General features: G+C 38.1%; 1 protein-coding gene across 4 annotated transcripts in view; it reads left to right on the forward strand.

The window, feature by feature from the left end:
• The window catches only part of UNC79 (unc-79 homolog, NALCN channel complex subunit), a 365,110-nt gene that overhangs the window by 113,305 nt on the left and 231,228 nt on the right, over positions 1-20,577 (forward strand). For 2 of the 4 annotated variants that reach the window (XM_077937832.1, XM_028850253.2), the window contains exon 1: positions 19,910-20,214. In XM_077937832.1, coding sequence (XP_077793958.1) covers positions 19,968-20,214 — 247 coding nt within the window. In that variant the 5' untranslated portion in view covers positions 19,910-19,967. 4 annotated transcript variants of the gene reach the window in all.

Raw genomic sequence — 20,577 nt, forward strand, 5'->3', positions numbered from 1 at the left:
ATGAGCCATCACATCTGGCCTAGACTTTTTTCCATTGACAGGTGTTAGGTCTTACTAATTCATGTATGAAAGCTAACTAGATGGTTTTATGTATGTATGTACGGATGTGTGTGTGTGTATACATAGTGTACTAAAATGTGCAGTGGGGGTCACAGCTAGTTCAAATGTTTCTCTTTATAGGTGACATATCAGGAAATGGCTCTATCATTTACCTCCTACATGATCTCGGGCAAGTTACTTAACCTCTCTCAGCCTCAGTTTTTTCATTGGTAATGTGGAAATAATAGCAACACAACTATTTTTATGTTTACCAGCATATAGTAAACACTCAGAATTTAGAATTATTATTGTGATTATTGTGACCTTCTAGAGGTAAGGATTTTGTCTTATTTATGTTGATATATCGAAGTGCTTCATTAATCACTATCTGATGAATGAATAAGAACACTGGTATCTTTCCTTTCACTTTTGCTGCTTAACTTGTTGCTAATGTCTAAAATTCCCTAGGCTGGACATTTTGCTTTTCACATGTTAAATGCTGAAAAAATTTAATTAAATAATGTATGTGGAGTACTTTGAAAAATGTAAATGGCCATACAAATGTAATGGATGATGATGATGATGATGTTGATGATGCTAATGATGATAGTGTTGGAGTCACTTGCCAAAGAACAGGAATGTTCTTTGCTGACTTCCCCTGTCTGCTGAAAGTGCCAGGTAAAGTTTGCTACCTGAAACCAAAACTGGCTGAAGACTATGTATGTAAGTATGCAAATATTTGGAAGAGTTTAACAATGCCATTTGTGACATTTGACATCCTTGGGACTGTTCAGCCTCTCTACCTGTGTATCCTCTTCCACAACCCTTCATTTGTGTCTTTTATGAGGTTTTGCTTTCAGTTAAAGAAGATGACTTTCCTCAAAAGAGAAGATCTTTCTTTGATCAAGGATTTGCAAAGAACTCTGCTTGTGTGCTACAGTTGTCAAACAGTGCATTGTCGCCTTGCTCTTCCCACATCTCCATTTCTGAATATATCTTTTTTATTAGCTGCATTTGTCTTTTGTTCTTTACAAGATAAATCTCTGAATATAGAATAAATTTTAGTACCACATGCAGCAGTAGAGTGTGTGTGTGTGCACCTCGCATGTGCACGTGTGTCTATGTGTGTGTGTGTAGGGGGCTATTCTTGATTTTATTGATGACACAAGATCACTAGTATGTCTTCTGTCTTCTTTACTCCATAGGTTACACCATTTTAAGGGACAGAGTATTGAACTGGGAAAGGGGAAGAAGAGAAACTCACCTGTAATGGCTAATTATAGTAGTAATTTATTATCTACTATGTGCTAGTCATTGTGCTAGGTAGTTTATATATGCAATATTTGAAAGTCCTTATAGCAACTCTGTGAGATAGATATAATTACCCCCATTTTATAAATTAGGAAATTGAGACTCAGAGAAGTTCATGACTTTGTCCACATTCTCATAGTAAATAGAAAGCCAGAATTCAAATAAACCCTGGACTTAGACTCTTGGTGCCTCTGCTTTGTTTTGTTTTTCCCATCAGTAAAATGGATTGTGTGTGTGTTTGTGTGTGTGAAAAGCTCTCATTGTTGAGATGAGGCAAGGAGGAGGGTTGAGGTGACTCTTGTAGGAGCTGCAGAAAATTACAGATGTATGATGAGGTGAATGATGAAATACTTGGAAAAGTTGGAACATGTGGCTGGAAATGGAAACTAAGAAACCCCAAGGCCCATATTCTCAGAGTTTGTGTGGTTTTCCTTAGGAGACTGGTGAGTGCAGGTAATAGTTGCTAATCTGTGAATGAGGGAAGGGAGCATATGGAATTTGGAAAATACCCCTCAAATCTTGTTTGGCTTCCGATATTAAAGGATTTATTTGTTCATGTTGTGATAATAGTATGTCATTATATTCTTAATGTCTTTATTAGTGAGAAATTATATGAAAATATTGATAAGTTAAATAATGTGATGTATAGGATATGCTTTAAATACTTAAGCAAGAAAAAAAGAGAGAAAGAGTAGAAGGGGACAGATGGTGACTATTGAAGGTAGATGATGAGTGTCTGCCAGTGGGGTAGCCTGGATACCTTCTACCCTCAGGGCCTCTTCTCTGTGGCTCTAATCCAATAGAGGAAGGGAATCTAACTCATTCTGAATAGAATAGGGCCAATGTTAGCTGTGCTAAGCCCTGTATTTTTTCTACCGTTCCTCCTAAGATTATTTTTCCCCAAACGTCCTTCTTAGAGATTTTCCGCTATGAAGGGTGTTTCACTTTCCAGCACCTAGAGGTACATAGCTCTAATCTCAGTCAAGACTGACTCAGAAAATGAAAAATATTTATATGCCTCTGCTCTGAGTGTTCTCTGAGCTGGTCAGGGTGAGAGAGGGGCACGTATCATCCTATAACCTTGAGGCCATGCCTGGCTTCTCACACAGTTAGTTCCGTAGAGTGGGGCTCTCTGTTTGGCCTTCTGACTCTTGGAATGGGTATTCTTTGATCTCACTCTGTCCTTGAAGATAGGATCCCATCCTTATTCCATTCTTAAGCTTTCAGCCAGACCAGCTCCATACCCCAAAATGGATGGTGGTGGAATTGGGGGATTCTAGAGGAAAGTGATACAAGTAGTTCTTATGATACAAATTGTTCTTCCTATGAGTAGTAGGAAGAGGAGGTAGTGGAAACTTTCCTGTTATATTCAAGATTCAAAACTAGCCCATGAAAGGAAAATAAGTTCTGAACTGCTTCATTGTATCAAGAGTCCTGTGGCAATTCATTCATTCATTTCTTCATTTCTTCATTCAGTCATTCAGCAAACATTTAGGACCAGACACTTGTTAAATGCTGGGTATACTAAAATTAAAGAGACGGTTTCTGATCTGAAGGTTCTGATAGCCTAGTGGAGGAGACAGCCATTGAGTTAATAATTGTAGCATGCGTTGATAAATGCCATCCATGATAGAGGGAAGTCCCGTGTGCTATGAACGTGCTGAGGAAATGCATGTAATGTGGTTTGTGGGAAGGTTAGTTATCTACTGGGGAAACGGGTACAGCTAAGCTTTAAAGAATTCTTAGAATTTAGCCAGGCAAAGAAGTATGGATTGTATTCCTGTAGTAGAGAATGTGTCTAGAAACATGTAGGAATAACAGCATCATGAGTTAGAGTTTTTGCAAGTCAGTATGACTGAAGTGTGGGACACAAGGAAAAGAGGCAGAAGGTGAAACCCGACAGGTGAGCAGGGAGCTTTTCATGCTGGGCTCGATATGCTAAGTTAATTGTTTGGATTTCAACCAGCAGAAAATGAGGAAGATTTGAACTTGAGAAAGATCACACTGGGTGTCATGCGGAAAAAGGATAAGAAGGGATCAGTCTGGACATCACAGCAGTTAATCTAGGGAAAAGATTACAAGAGCTTGAATTAAGGTGATGTCAACGTGGAAGGAGAAAAGGGTAGACCCTGGGGTTGATTTCTAGACAGAACCAGTAGGGTCAATAAGTAGAATCACTAGTCTATATGAAGGACACAAAAATAGTGAGTAAAGACAGATATACAGTGGCAGGTAATTGAGGAGGATGTCTGATTCCTTATTGATCCGCTAGTCAAGAGAAAAATTTAAAAAGGTATCAGGCATGATTTTTACTTAAACCATTGTGGTGAATAGTTATAACAACGCACATTTGTGAAATATGTCCACATGCTCTTTATTTATGTCTATCATTTCTTAATGACAGCTTAGAATGAAAAGAAGATGAATGGCTTATAAGGGGGCAATGACAGAAAACCATCTGTAAAATCTTAGGCTTTATGTCATGCAAGAAGAAACCAATAAAAAATTAAGATGGAATTAGGACATATACTATCAAATCTACAATATTAATAACTAGCACTGGCAAAGAATGTGGGGAAAATGTTACTTTAATTTCTCATTTAGCAAAAACAGAACAGAACAAACAAATAAGAACTCCTGAGGCTTATACATATTAAGTGATTTGCTTGAAGTCACACATAGCTGTAGGAGGGAACTCACATACTCACATTCCCTCCCAGGGATCTCTGCAGGGCGTCGTGATAACACCATGACTCAACATGTTTGGGGTCTAAGTAATTAAAAATAAAGTTGGAGTAGCCAATTTGCAGGAAAAAAAATGAGTACTGCAAATGATAATGAAGAACCTATAAAATTTTGGGGGGTTCCATTGGAATGAGAGATGGAAGGAAATAAATCATGAAAAAGACTACTGCATTATTTGCATGTTATATAAGCAAATTTCATCTCGAAATTACTTATTAGTGTAAATGATATTAGAATTTTAAAGCAGTTATTTAGGGAATAGTAATAGGACTAAAGATAATTGACATTTAAACTTTCAATTCATTTCAATCACTGTGCTGCTGTTGACCATCTGCTATGTACCTGACCTTTGCAAACTCCTGACCTCGGCCTCCCAAAGTGCTGGGATTACACTCATGAGCCACCGCATGCGGCCAATGTAACTCTTAAGATGAGCCTTGAAGGATGAAGGGGATCTGATTTTTCAAGAAGTAAAGGGCAGGACTAATGAAGTAAACATGTTTTGTTTTGTGTTTTCTAAGAAATAAATAACTAGTCTAATTTCTAAATAGTCTAATATTTTGTCTGCTCACTGCAGTTTTACTTAATGAAATATTGGAAACAACCTAAATGCGAACAATAGAATAGGGGAAGTGTCTGTATTTCATGCTAAATCTGTATCACTGAATATTATTAAACCAGTAAAAATAATTAAAGAACAATGTGGTCTGGTGGAAAAGCATGGCTTGCAGCCAGTTAAACTATCAGTTTTATACTTATTAGCTTTGTGTCTTTGGGCAAGTCACTTACTGTTTTTGAGCTTTGGTTTATTCAACTTTTAATGGTAATGATAGTGACCACCTTGCAAAGTTATTTCTAGGGTTAAAAATAAGTATATAGGGCCGGGCGTGGTGGCTCACATCTGTAATCCCAGCACTTTGGGAGGCCGAGGCAGGCGGATGGCAAGGTCAGGAGTTTGAGACCATCCTGGCTAACACGGTGAAACCCTGTGTCTGCTAAAAATACGTTAAAAAAATTAGCCAGGCTTGGTGGCGGGCGCCTGTATCCCAGCTACTTGGGAGGCTGAGGCAGGAGAATGAGGTGAACCCGGGAGGCGAAGTTTGCACTGAGCCAAGATCGAGCCACTGTACTCCTGCCTGGGAGACAGACCAAGACTCCGTCTCACAAAAAAAAAAAAAAAAAAAAAAAAAGGCGGGGCACGGTGGCTCACACGTGTAATCCCAGCACTTTGGGAGGCTGAGGCATGCGGATCACAAGGTCAGGAGTTCGAGACCAGCCTGACCAACATGGTGAAACCCCGTCTCTACTAAAGATACAAAAAAATTAGTCAGGCATGGTGGTACGCACCTGTGATCCCAGCTACTCAGGAGGCCGAGGCAGGAGAACCCCTTGAACCTGGGAGGCAGAGGTTGCAGTGAGCCGAGATCGTGCCACTGCACTTCAGCCTGGGCAAGAGAGCAAGACTCCTTCTCAAAAAAAAAAAAAAAAAAAGAAAAGAAAAGAAAAAGAAAAAGAAAAGAAAAGAAAAAAAAGTATATAGAGCACCTGGAACATAGTGGATGACCAAGAGATATTATTCACACTTAATGATGTATATACTCTGCTGGTATGTAAACAGGTACTGTCTTTCTGAAGGACGATTTCTTAATTCTTACCAAGAGCTTTAACAATGAGTGTTTTCCATATGACTCAGCAATCTCGTAACTAAAAATTTATTCTAAGGAAATAATTAAAGATGTGTGCACATAGAGTATTTAAAAGGATATTCTGGTCTCGCGTGGCACCTCACTTCTGTAATCCTAGCACTTGGGAGGCCGAGGCAGGAGGATCCCTTTAGCCCAGGTGTTCGAGACCAGCCTGAGCAGTATAGTGAGACTCTGTCTCTACAAAAAATAAACAAAGTAAAAGAAAAGAAAAGAATATTCTTTGCAGCATTGAATAGAATACTGGAAAACACCCCAAAATCTCACAAATAGATTATTGGTAAAGTAAATTATGATTCTCTTACATAAAGGAAATTATAAAACCATTAAAATGATGATACAGAAGTGCCTAGAAAGTGAGGAAAGCAGATTCTAAAACTATACACAGTTTAATCCCATTCTGGTAAATGTGTATTTATGCAAAGAAAATTTTCTAGAAGGATAACATGCCAAAATGTTAACTATAGTTGTTTCTCAGTAGTGGGCCCTTTAGGTGTTTTTATCTTCTTCATGTTGCTTACCTGAATTTTTTCCTTTTATGATAATGAGCATTGCTAATTAAATTTTTCAAAATTAGGGATGGATCTCCGTTAAAAATATTTAGTGACATAGGAAAATGCTTAAGACTTAAAGAAGAAAGATTTAAAACTTATGTTTTATGCAATCCCAATTTTGTTAAAGTACTGTTTAGTCTATGAGTGAATTTTGCTTCATGACTTTTGCTCCCAAAAAGTAGCAAAGCCCCTAAGAAACGGTGAGGATAGAATGGGCAGTAAAATATCGAACAGAGATTAAATTTGTATATGCACAGACCCCTTTTGTTTTTTTTCTTCATTTTCATCACAGTTTTAATAGCTGGCCTCCTGGGCTATTTTTATAAAGACACAAAGTTGAACAGCTGTAAAAGGCCATTCTTTCCCTTCTTGCCTTGTCTATTTTCATCCTTACTAGGAACTCAGCAAATTCAATACTTAATAGGCACCAAAGGTACACAATGGTGAACAAAAAGCTCATTGTTCACTTAGCAAAGACAGTCAACAGTCACCTAAAGAAACACATCATTACAAATTGTTCTCACTGCTCTGGACAAAACCGCAGAGTGTTACACAGAAAGAAATGAAAGTGGAGATCGGGGAATCATTTCAGACAAGGAAGTTTGCAAAGACCTTCATGATGAGGAAGGGACACTTAAAGTCGGTTTTGAAGTATGAGTAGGAGTTAGTCCCACAAAATGTGGAGGGAAAGCACTCTACGAAGAGGGACAAGGACATAGAAAGGTTTTCAAGCAAAAAAAAAAAAAAAAAAAAAAAAGAAAGAAAAACAAAAAAGCAAAAAACAGTGTTAAGGAAAAGAGGGGCCGGGTGTGGTGGCTCATGCCCGTAATCCCAGCACTTTGGGAGGCCAGGAGTTTGAGATCAGCCTGGCCAACATGGTGAAACCCTGGCTCTACTAAAAATACAAAATTAGCCAGACACGGTGACCAGCGCCTGTAATCCCGGCTACTGGCGGGGCTGAGGCAGGAGAATCATGTGAGCTCGGGAGGTGGAGGTTGCACTGAGCGGAGATCAGACCACTGTGCCCCAGTCTGAGCGACAGAGCAAGACTCTGTCTCAAAAATAAAATAAAATAAAGTAAAATAAATAAAATAAATAATCACAACAGTGTCTGGCTCTTGTGTCACGAGATTAGGGTGGAAGATAGGCAGGGACTTTAACCACACTAAGGAGGATTTGGGATTTTGTCCTGAAGACAGTGGGCAGCCCATGAAGTACTCTGAGCAGTGGTTACTGTTTATGACAGTATGAAGCAGTTTATAATTTAAAAAGATCTGTTTGGCTGCTCTGAAGAGAAAGAGTGGAGAGAAGCAAAAAGAAATCTGAAAAATGAGTTAGGAGGCTGTTAGACTTGATCAGGAGATGCTGCTCCTGAGTAACGACAGTGACGATAAAGAACAGAAGACAGTTGGGAGATGTATTTGATAGGATTTAGTGATAAGACTTAGTGATTAATAGGACTTAGCAATGGACTGGATGAGAGGAGTGAGATACAGCAGGGAATAGGGGCTGTCAAGGATGAACTTTAGAATGCTTTGCTTGAGTCACTAGGTGGATTACACGGATGGTGGAGTAGGCTTCTTTCTTGGGGGAAGGGAGACCTAAGAGTCAATGTCGGACATGTTTTCTTTGAGATATTTATAAGATTTCCAAGTGGAGAAATTGAATCGATGAGGCCTGTTATTCACAAGAGCTACCCTCCTGGGATGGAGACAGACCTTTCAGAGCAGTTGGCCCCTGGACGGTCCTGACAGCCCTGTGGATGGTTGGGATTGCCTATGGGGAGAATATCGAGAGAGAGGAACAGAGAGTTTAGAACTGAGCCCTGATGAATTCCAACACTTAGACATCAAGCAATAGGGGGAAGTGGCAAAGCACTTGAAGAAGGATACATTCCACGGGAGGCAGACCAGCGGAATGTGGGATCTGGAACGCCAAGGGGAGAGAGTTTCAAGAAGGAAGGAGGGAGGGATCAACTGTACAGAATGCTCTGAAAAGCCTAGGAAAATGGTGATCAGAAAGTACCCAACGGATTGGCAATCTGGAGGCTCCAGATGATTATGGGAAAAGGACTCGGTACAGTGGTGGATGTGGGAGCCAAACTGGAGTGAGTGGAAGGAGGAACAGGAAGTGACAGAGAGAGGAGAATGTGTGCACAGCTCTTCATCATCTTGGCTCTGAAGGCAGAGACCCATCACTGGAGGGGGAATGGAAAGGCAGGAGAGAGGTTTTTTTATTTCCCGTCGACAAGGGAGATTCTACAGTTTGTTTGAATCCTGGTAGGAATGATTTAGCAAAGCGGGAGAGATTAAGTCCATAGGAGACACACTGATGGATGGAGAGCCCCAGTGAGTGGTGGGATTGGTGTTTGGCAGGACAAGGAAAGGAGATGCTAGTAGGTTTTTGACATCTACTATTTAATATATGTGGAGTGTATAGCAGGCACTGTGCAAAGTATCCACTCGCACAGTAATCACAATAGCACAATAATCACAGTAGCCCTATGAAGTCGATATAATTATCCCCATTTTACAGATGAGGAAATTGGGCTTAAGTGGAGATAGATCCAAGGTCTTAAGTCAGAACTGTTTGATTTCAGAGTTCATACTCTTAACCCTTACTAATAAGATTTCCTCAGGGCCGGGCATGGTGGCTCACGCTTGTAATCCCAACACTTTGGGAGGCAGAGGCAGGTGGATCATGAGGTCAGGAGATCGAGACCATCCTGGCTAACATGGTGAAACCCCATCTCTATTAAAAATACAAAAAATTAGCCGGGCGTGGTGTCGGGTGCCTGTAGTTCCAGCTACTCGGGAGGCTGAGGCAGGAGAATGGTGTGAACCCGGGAGGCAGAGGTCACTCACTGCAGTGAGCCGGGACTGCGCCACTGCACTGCAGCCTGGGCGACAGAGCGAGACTCCGTCTCGAAAAAAGAAAAGAAAATATTTTCTCTATGATGGTGTATTAGTTTGCTCCAGCTGCCATAAAAGTACCACAGATGGGGTGGCTAAAACAACAGAAATATATTTTCTCGCAGTTCTGGAGGCTTGAAGTCTGAGATCGAGGTGTTGGCAGGTTTGGTGTCTCCTGAGGCCTCTCTCCTTCACTTGCAGATGTCTGCCTTCTCTCTTTGTCCTCATGCGGCCTTTCCTCTGTGTTCCCACATTTCTGGTATCTCTTATGTGTCCTAATCTCCTCTTACAAGGACACCAGTCAGATTGGATTAGGGTTCACCACCGAAACGGCCTCATTTTAACTTAATCACCCTTTTAAAGGCCTTATCTCTGGGTACAGTCACATTTTGAGGTTAAGGTTTCAACATATGAATTCTAAGCGCCACAAAATTCAGTCAATAACAGATGGCTTTTTAAAGTATAAGGAAAGGGGTGGTGCCGGGGGGAGTTTTGAAGACAGTGTAACTATCATTGAAGAGTGTAGAAGAAGGAGCTTACTAGAGAAATGTAGCCTTAGGGTCAGTTGAGGTTGAAGATCATTCATTTATATCTATCGGGCCCAGTTATTGGAGTCTCCGCAGCAGCAGTCAGGTATGTGTGTGGAGTAAAGAGGAACTCTGCTTTGATGAGGCTCCTGGATGCTCACATGGGCTTATTAACCAGCCAAATGACCACCTCTAGTGCACAAAATTGAACTGTAAATGAGTTTTATTCACATCCTTGGCACAATTACAAATTACTATTTGTAACGGACCTTTTTGGCTGCTCTCGAGTTGTTGAAAACATGGAAGTTAAATCTATGACTGCTAAGATTGTATTGCATTCACCAATGCACAAATTGGCTGGAACAGTTTTTTCAATCTGTTCTATAAATGGTCTTTCATGATTGCTCACCACTCTCTTCCTCTTTCTCTATCCCACTTTCTTTCTTCTTTTTTTTTTTTTTCATCTTCACTTATCAATGATTTATTGAGTACCTACTAAGTGTCTGGCACTAAGGATGAAGAGTCCACAATCTGTCATATGTCTATATGCAGGTATATATGTGTATAGTGTACATATATATGCAGATATGTATACTCTCTATATATCCTAAAGACCTGAGTGATAAGTGCTGTTACTAAAGTATTAATTCATTTGTTCATTTAATCCTATGAACATACTGAGTTCCTACTAAGCACCGGTGTGTTAGGCTTGGGATAGAGCCATGAGTAAGGTATAGTTTCTGCCCTTAAGAAATTTACAAGCTGGTATAGAAAAATGAACAGGTAAGTACACAGAGACAATGCAATATGACTTTTGTAAAATATTAAAAGATCTCAAAGAAAAAAGAGACTCTCGTCTCTGCTTTGCTCTGCATATTTGGGTACCTGTGGAAAGGAGCTATTGTTGCATTTTAATGAAAAGAGCTATAAAAAGAACATCCTTTCATTTGACAAACATTTTTGAATGCTTGTAATCGTTGTGTAGTGATGGTTTTATAGCTCTTGAATTATGAGCAAGCCACTGAGTTGGGGGATCTGTGAGTTTTTTCCTCATTTGCACTTACTGTCCGTACCCTGTACTATTATCAACTCCTTTTCTTAGGTGGTGGAATGATTAATGGTATTCCTGAAATACTCTACAGAAACCTGCTGAATATTAAAACTTGAGAAAAGTCACAGTAATGCTTCATTACTGTGACAGTGGGTGAGCAGACAGCATGTGCTGGCCTAGCATGTATCTCGGATATTTGGAACTTGGAACTATGCATTAATATGGGGATTTTCTTGTAATATGATTTTAAAAATATAATGAATAGCAGATCAAAAACACTGAGCAGGAAATGGACTTTTGTAGATTATGCAGTTGAACCGTTTTCAAGTATCACCTATTTATACTTTATCTTAGGAAAAAAAGTTATTTACAACCAAATACTTATGGAGTTAATTGAGATGATGTTTATAAACTTGTTGCTTTCTTTGGAGCTGATGTGTCACACAGACTCAAGGTATTATTATCTGTAATCTAGACTTATTTCTTTGGGAAAATGCTAACCATATTATGGAAATAGTTCAGGTAGTGGAAGAGAGAAAAGGCAAATCTGATAAATGGTGTATGTAGGATTTAGAATCAGTGATTAACCTGGTAACTGCTGGAAATTGCATTGATGTCAAGCAATGGACGTTCACATTCATGTGTGAACGTCACGTTCACGTGGACATCATTTCAGAATCATATTCTAGAGTATGTCATAGTGGAAAGATCACTGGATTGGGATCAGGAAATCTAAGCACTAGTCTGGCTCTGCCATTGACCACCTATGTGTCTCATTTTCCCCATCTTTAAAAGGAAGTGGTTATGGGAAGAGGTCTCTAAGGTCCTTCCAGTTCTGATATTTTATCGTTCTGTGCTTCTACGTCCCACACTTATCAAAAGGATTCTGAGTTAGAATGCATCCAGGAGCTTATTTCCATGGGCTATTGGGAACAGCAGGCCTTGCTTCTCCAGGACTTGATATGTCTTCTGTTAACTGCTGACAGTGAGCCATACCACCTAAAAGGCTCCCTTGGTAGCCTTAAAGATTGAAAGGACAAGTGGACAGTGTTGAGAACCCTGTGGAAGAGGAGACCAGAAAGACGTTGATCATCATGGCTCCTTGGGATTTGCAAAGAGGAATGACTAGAACGGGGTCCTTCACTACAGCCAGGTCAAAGGTCAGGTCAGGAATGTGGACAATGCTGGTGACTCCAGGTAGGTCTAGGAGGGTAAATAAATCTGTTGAGTCCCTCCTGAATCTTGAGAAGATCTGGGCAGCCAAGCTCAGAAAGCTATTAGGAAGTCTCCTAATTTATGAAATTCTTTGGAAGAAAAAATGTGACATTTATTTTTTACATTTTTATTAGTGCACGATCATTGTATTCTTCCTTAACACTCATCATGTTAATCTACTCTTAACATATTCTCACAGTTAAAGCATTTACTAAACACACTTTCATGATCACATGTTGAGTTAATAATCTGACCTCAATTGATGCCATCGTGCAATGGACTCCCTATATTTTAGGATTTTTTGAGTGTTGTAGAAAGACTTTTCAGTTTTCTCTTTCAGTTTTAGTTAAGCAACATTAAATATAATTCCTCAGCAGAGATTTATATCTATTATTATTTTGCTAATAATAAGCCATCTTGGGGGTGATTAGAAAACAATTTGGAGTACTGCTTTTCTTAGTGATTAAAACAGGCAATAGATAATTTGTGAATAGGCTATTAAACCAGAAAACTAAGAATAATTTTGTGTGCTGAATACAATTAAAAGAAATTAAAAGTTTTTTGTAATTGTTTCTATCATGGAATTCTATTAAAGATTTACTTATGTTCCTTAAAATACTGATTAAATTCTTGTATGTAATCATTTTAAAAAATGACTGTATGCCTAATACATATTACAAGATGATTCTTCTCTTTCTTTTTCTTCTTCTTCTTTTTTTTTTTTTTTTTTTTTTTTTTTGCTTTTATCTAGTTGCTTCCAAGATCCGGTACTTGCAGGAATATCATAACCGGGTTCTCCACAACATTTATCCTGTACCATCAGGAACAGATATTGCAAACACCTTGAAATACTTTTCTCAGACCTTGTTAAGGTAAGCTTTACAATATCCTCTACTTTGAGAGAATTATTAGGTAGTACTGCTGAATTTATTGGGATCTAAATTTTTATTGAATTGCAAGTTTTAAAGGGCCTATGTTTTCTAGTGCTCTGCCAGAAGAGTCTGCACTCAAGTTCTCTGGGTGTATGTAGCAAATTGGATCCCAGGCCCAGATGAAAAGATTGGTTGCCTGGCTACTGCCTGCTTTCCCGCATTGAACATCTTTTCAGGGGATCTTTAAAATGATAGAGTTCTATATTTGGCACTAATATAGAGTGGGATTAAAAGGATAGCCTACAATTGCTTAAAATTAAGAATTGGAAACACTTTTGGTCTAAAAGCAAATCAGAATTATGTGGCATTTTAGGTTCATCATTAGCATTTTCTATTTCCCTAAGTGTAATATACAGTGATAATAGTTATTTTTAATCTGGGTAACACTTCACGTGTTCAACATGCTTTGCCTTGATAATGAAATTCCATGAAGGACAAGGAAAAAAAATAGGACTCTTTTTCTTTTGTTTACTTTTACCATAAGGTAGAGATAGGAGGGCCCTGTTTACTCCACATATCTTGATTAAGAAAACAGAGAAAACAAAGATGAACTGTTCAAGTAAAAGCTCAATTGTTTTGGAAAATAACATTGAAGAATTCAGAAGAACACCTCACGTTCCATTAAATTCCAAGATGTGGTTTCTCCATTACCACAGTCTTCTCACTTCAAATCTGATTTTGGCAACACATAAATTGGCTTGGTACTATTTCTTTTAGCTGTATAGCAGCAAAAATTTTGTAAGACAGATATTAGGAGAACACAAATTTGCAAAGACTAGTGGCACTTGAGTTTCTAGCATTGCCAGGGGCATTCTGAATGCTTTGTGGATAGAAGCTTCGTGTGATCAAGTCAGCTACGAATCTTTTGCAGTCCTGCTATCTCTCTGTTCTTATTTTTTGAAATATCTTTCCTTCTTTAGAGTCCTTAGTGATCCTGTTCTATATTGAAGGGCTCCTGCTTATCAGATTCATACATTTCATACTTACATGGTAAGGTTAGGGCCTCTTACAGGATATTTTCCTTCTTCTCAAATTGTAGTAGAATAATTAGCCCAATTTTCATAGTGATCATCAGATAAATTTATGAATCAAGGCATCCAATTCTATTCTCTTGAATTCTCCTTTTGTCTTTGAGGTCCAAGTTCTCAATGGGAAACAGTTTTCTTTATGACAAATTCTGAAAGTTCTCAAAGTGAGAGACACTTTTCAGTAGGAAGCATGTTGAATTCCATTTGTCAGGAAACTGTAACATCCTAGTTGGCACCTCAGAGCTTGCTGCTTAGGTCTTAGTAATTGTGTCCAAGAGTTAAGGAATTTAAAATACTGAAAAGTCATGTTTGCAAGACGTAAGGATTCCATTTTCTTGAGCAGTGGACCATTAGAATATGATCATAGGTAGTAGCACTTTAGTGGTAAAACAGGGAGTTTGTTCAAGTGGCTTGTTGGAGAAGATTCTATGCAACTGAGCTGAGTTCATTTTCAAAGGGAGGCAACATCAACATCTGCTAATGGTAATACTAACAATTGCAACCATTATTATAGCAATACTGTCTTATAATATTAGTAATCATATGTGTCAAACACTGTCCTAAGAAGTTAAATGTGTCATCTCATTGAATCTCTCATTATAATTCTATGAGATAAGTGTACTGTTACACGCATTTTACAGATAATAAAACTAAGGCAGAGTGGTTAAATAAGTTGCTCAAAGTTACTTATCTAATAAGTGTTCAGGATTTGACCCTAATTCATATCACATGCTCTCAACAATTATGCTATACTGCTTCTTCTTAGGACGAGTATTTATCATATTATAGGGACACTGCTTTTAGTAAAAACCTGGCTTGGCCTTTGGGGATGCCAACATTCATTATGAGTCCACAGACTAGTTTTGAGTTCTTTGAGATTAAAGGAAGTGCTTAGCACAAAGATTTGTCATCTTTTCAGAAATTAAATGGAGCTGTACTGACATAATGTGGACAGCATTTCAATTCCCCAGTGTTTCAGTTCTGTCTTCCACTCGGCGATTAGCTGTGGCTAGCAGGTCAGAGCAGAGCTGACAGGCTGTAGTGAACAGGACACACACACACGGAGTGGGACTAAGAAAGCAAACACTGGGAAGGTAACATGTCATGGATTGGTCTAGGTTCAAATGCTGGCCTGAACCCAATTCATTTTCTTTTGCCTACCCCAGCTTTTTTTTTTTTTTTTTCTTCTAGAAGTACAGAACTGTTGATACATACATCCATAACAATTGTGTTTGTACTTCTTCATTTTATTTATGCTATTAGAAAGTTCAAGACAGCCGGGCATGGTGGCTGGCATCTATAATCCCAGGTACTTGGGAGGCTGAGGTGGCAGATTAAAGGAAGTGCTTGGCACCAAGATTTGTCATCTTTTCAGAATTTAAATGGAGCTGTACTGAGATAATGTTAGAGACCAGAAGTCTCAAATTTGAAGTTTGAGACCAGCCACGAGTTTGAGATCAGCCTGGACAACATAGTAAGACCCCATCTCTAAAAAATACTTTTAGCAATTAGCCAGGTGTGGTGGCATGCACCTTTAGTCCAAGCTCCTTGGAGGCTGGGGCACCAGGACTGCTTGAGCCTAGGCATTTGAAGCTGCAGTGAGCCTTGATTGCACCACTGTACTCCAGCCTGGGTGACAGAGTGAGACCCTATCTCTAAGATAAATAAATAAATAAATTCCAAGACAAATAAGATTGTCTAAGTATTTGGTGTCCAAGATTATCAACAGTAAGATTTTCTACAACAAAGAAGATTTTCTGCTGCAAAATTATTATATATTGTTTAATATTATTAAAGCATTTAATAGTATTAAATCATTTAATATGATCTTTACATTCAGAAGCACTTCTTGCTTTCAGAACTCAGGTTCTTGGGGAAAAATAACAAGAAGAAAGAATTAGAGATGATTCTCACAAAATAACTATTTGTCTTTCATTTGGATATTCTCGATGAAGTTAAAATGATTATTTTTTTGGTTAAAATATGCAACTTGAAATTTCAGCAGCTTCGTCTGAGTCAGGGTTGCATTTTTGGAGCAATAGTTCGCTGGTATTTGTGCATGCATACAACTCTCACTGTTTTCAGTAGAGTTTTGTACCTATTTCGAAAGGCAGAAATTAGCTTAGACATTTAACTTCAATTTATTTAATTCGTAGGAGGGAAGAAACTGTATGTTACCATAGTTGACTGCAAAATCAGTTGAAGAGTCCACATATGTCCACTTAGCTCATAGTTAGACTCAAATTTGTGTTCCTGGGCGTTCCTTAAACTCTAGTAGTGGAAGGTGAGTCCTGTGTGTTATTCAGCTTGCTAGCCCGTGTGTCTGGAGCGGTGTTTGACCCAGAGAAGGGGATCAGTAAATGTTCGTTGAATTGAGTTGACTTTAGTCCAGATCTCATCCAGTGCTGGAATCCTTCTAGAGCATTTACTTAATCTAGTAGTGACCTGGGGTCTGGTAAAGTTATATCTGAGTGCCAAGTTGTACTCATTTTAATTTAGCAGATACCTGAGTTCGGCAGTGAGCAACACACAACTTCAGAGTTTAGTTTTTTGTTTGCTTTTAGCATTAGAAGCAACTACAAAGACCATCCAGTTTAACCTCCCCTCACTGCTACATGGGAGGGAGTCTGTTCTTTTTATAGTGGAAGCATCCTGTGGCCATGTTGTCAACAGCGAAGGTCTTTAAGAATCTTGCCTTTTACCTGGCAGGACACTTAAAGGATCCTAGTCTTCTTCCTATGTCAAACATTCTTTTGGAATTTCTACCCCCAGATCTCTCTTCTGGTGCTGTTTAGGCTGCTAGCACGTAAAATCTTTTAACAAAATCATTACATTTGGGGAAAGCTGCTTGCTGCTAACTATTCAGAAAATGCCTAATATGTTTTAAAAATGGATTGTAGACTCAGCATAATAATCTTAATTGAACCGTAATTTCCAATTGCTTAGGAAGAATATATGTATATATAGATATATCCACCATTTTATTGGTTAAGTCATAGAGTAACTTTAGAGCCTAGCATAATGAAGTAAATTTTGTTTAGTACGTGGATTCAACTCAAATGTCAACATTCCTAATCTTAAAGGGAGTTTGTTTGACATATTAATTTTCTGTGCTACACATACCTCAGGGCAACTTCTCATCTTTCCTCACACCAGCAGAGGTCTTCCTCTCTTGATGCTGAAAGTCAATGGTTGATAAAGAGAATCTCAGGAGGAAAAGGGAAAGGTGAAAAGCTGGCTGCTGGGTCAAACTCTTCTGAGCAGGGCATTCTTAATATTCATTTTGGTTGGGTTTGCAGAATTCTGGGAAAGAATTTCAGGTGGGGAAAATGGTTGTATCAACTCCCAAGTTAGGCAGTTTGGTTGGGGAAATACTTTTTTTTTTTTTTTTTCTGAATAAACTTCACAAAACGTCATAAAATCACAATGCATTGTACATTTATTCATGAGCCCTTCTTGAGTTTTTCCACAAATGAAAACATTTCCTTACATTGAGACATGAATGGTAATTTAAAACTGGTTTCATTGATGACTCATTTTCAGCCATTTTTTTTCTCAACCTCACCGAATTCTCAAATCTAAAGGCAGTGAGAGAGAAGTTTTACTGTTTTCATGCTGACATTCTTCCCTCCCTGCATGTATGAAGCTGTTGTTGCTATCATTTGGGAACCCCACATATACAGGAAGGGAAAAATATCAAAGTAGAGCCTCCAAAGTATTTGTTAACTTACATCATACTTTGGAGAAACACTAAGGTGTATTTGAAAAAATTATGTGTTTATTTCCCCCACCAAGAAGTTTGATCAGAGCATTGCACTTAATTTAAAGGATAGCATTAATTTATGGTATTCAGCTATTTTTATTTTCTAAGGCAAAATGTTGTTCTCCTTATACCACTTCTATAAGATCCACATTTTGTAATTTTGAAAAGATGCCAATAGTAGGTTAATTTAGGGCTGAAGTTTGGGAAATAATATATTTGACTTATAGCCATTGTGATTCTAGAGGAACTTTCAGTGGGATTAGAATCCTACAGGATTAAAACAGATTTTTGGTGACTGGGTTTATCAAGAATATAACATTAGTAAAGGTGGTATTCTTAGGAATAATTGAGTCATGTGAGAAAAGTGTAAAGTCTGATGAAAAATCTGATGGCATTTATAATAGATACAGTCAGGTGGTAACTGGAATGTTGATATTATCCCGTTGTAAAGTATAAGCTTACAAAGTCAAATACATCACACACAAAAAGGTAAATTAAATTCCTTTAAATTACAAAAACCCACCAAATCTTAAGTTATTTATTGATAAGAAGTATTACATAAGTATTCTGAAATTATTTTTATTATTATCAATTGTTTCCCCCGGACATTGGGTAACAGAAGACAAAGGAAATCGAGGTAAATTAGGCACATGGAAAATACAAAGCATGTAGTCATTTTTCTTACTTTGTAACATATTTTGCACTAAGAGTAAATAAAAATAAATGCAAACTTGATATAGCAAGCATGCTTGACACTAACCAATTCTTCACATCACTGTAAAATTGTAAATGTAGTATCATTAACTAAGAACTTAGCAATGTTTGATGCACATAGAGCAACTGTAAAACAAGGTTATTTTTATGTAATGAACCACTCATAAACTGTTATCTGCTTGGACTAACATAAGTGTACTATATAAAAGCACTTTGCAAGTGCACAGATATTATCATTCTAATGTATAGCTATTGTCTTTAATGCTAAATAGTATAACCTAATTTTACAAAACCTAAACATTTTGCTAAGCAGTAACTTCTTCTATTTTTAAATTCACAACTTTTCTGCTTTATTGCTTTTACCAAAAAGGTTTTTATTTTAAAATTAAGGCTAAAAGAAAACCAATTTATTTTTAGAATTTATTTTTATTCCCATTAATTTTTTTTAACTTTCTAAATTATCTTTCCTTTAGTCTTTAGTGAGTTTTGTTGAATAATAACGTAAGTAGCAGCAGTAATATATGAAATCTTACTGTATGATGTGCAGCTATATGACAGATACTGCTTGCTTAGTCGTTAGAATTTTGAAGGTAATTATTTAATAAACCACTGTTTGTATTCATAAAATAAAATGTTTCCTCCCCAACATGCAAAATTTAAAAAAACACACATAAATAACCATTATCATTAGTTCACAAACATATGCTATGGACCATCAACTATATATTATTTTATAGCTTTTCCAATGTAGTTTAGCTAACATTTTAGAAATATGTATTATTTCTAAATTCATATGCCTGTTTAAACTTCATTATCTCAAATGATACTGACAGAATGTCATGAAACAGTATCATAATATACATATAGACATTATTTTGATGCAATAAACATGTGATTTTTAAGACTTTCTTAATAAACACACATGTTTATTCTTTGCTGAAACATGTTTCTGCAAGTGCCATACCTATATTTTGCAAGTTCCTATTTACCTGATGAAGACAAGTCCTGCTGAAAACATCTTTTCCCTTGAAAGCTCCTCGTAATTAGGAATAAGAGCCCTTACTCATTAGACAAAGCCGTTGTTTTTCTTCCAGGAAGCCTCTCCTTCACCAAACTGCTAAACTGTAAAACATGGGTTTGGCACTGAAACATGCATTTTTATATTTTTGCTCCTTACTAACCAGATAACACATGAGATGCAATGAAACTTCCACAAAGTAAACCTTGTATTATTGGTACCTCTGAGCATGAAGCTATGTGACCAGTACTAGATTGGTAGACCCTGCTGGCGTGGCAATTGCATCTTATGTGGAATGTATCTGGTGTTTTATTATTTGTTTTAGAGTGTCATTTCAATGTAATGTGCTGTTCTTTGTGTCTTTGTTGTCTCTTTTTTTTCTTTGTCCCCCCAACAGCATTTTGTCCCGCACAGGGAAGAAGGAAAACCAAGATGCCTCCAATTTGACAGTGCCCATGACCATGTGTCTTTTTCCTGTGCCATTCCCACTCACCCCATCTCTAAGACCGCAGGTCAGTTCCATCAACCCTACTGTTACTCGCTCCCTCCTTTACAGCGTCCTGCGAGATGCTCCCTCAGAACGCGGCCCGCAAAGTCGTGATGCTCAGTTGTCAGACTACCCTTCTTTGGACTACCAAGGCCTCTACGTGACTTTGGTGACTCTCCTGGATCTAGTTCCTTTACTACAGCACGGCCAACACGGTGAGCACTTAGCTGAAACCTTTGTCAATGTACATGGATACTTATGAATGTATATGATGCCGAGCAAGGGGCTCGGAGATGGTCACTGTTGTAATCAGTCACCTGGAAGGGCTTTGTGTGGCTAGAAACACTACACTGAAACTTCATTATGGTGCTTCCCATAGTATCATTTTACACTGCTTTATTGCCAGACGGATGTTATCCAAGTGGAGTATTGGGGGAGAATGGGGCTAGAGAAAGGAGGAAGACATATAACAAGAAATTTTCTCTTCTTTCCTGATGAGTTATCATGGGGACTCTTGTTGAAATTATGAGTGGGGAGATAAGACTTTAAAACTGACGCCCAGAAAATTAAGAAGTAGA

The sequence above is a fragment of the Macaca mulatta genome, chromosome 7 (genome assembly GCF_049350105.2).
Source record: "Macaca mulatta isolate MMU2019108-1 chromosome 7, T2T-MMU8v2.0, whole genome shotgun sequence".
Classification (NCBI taxonomy): Eukaryota; Metazoa; Chordata; class Mammalia; order Primates; family Cercopithecidae; genus Macaca; species Macaca mulatta.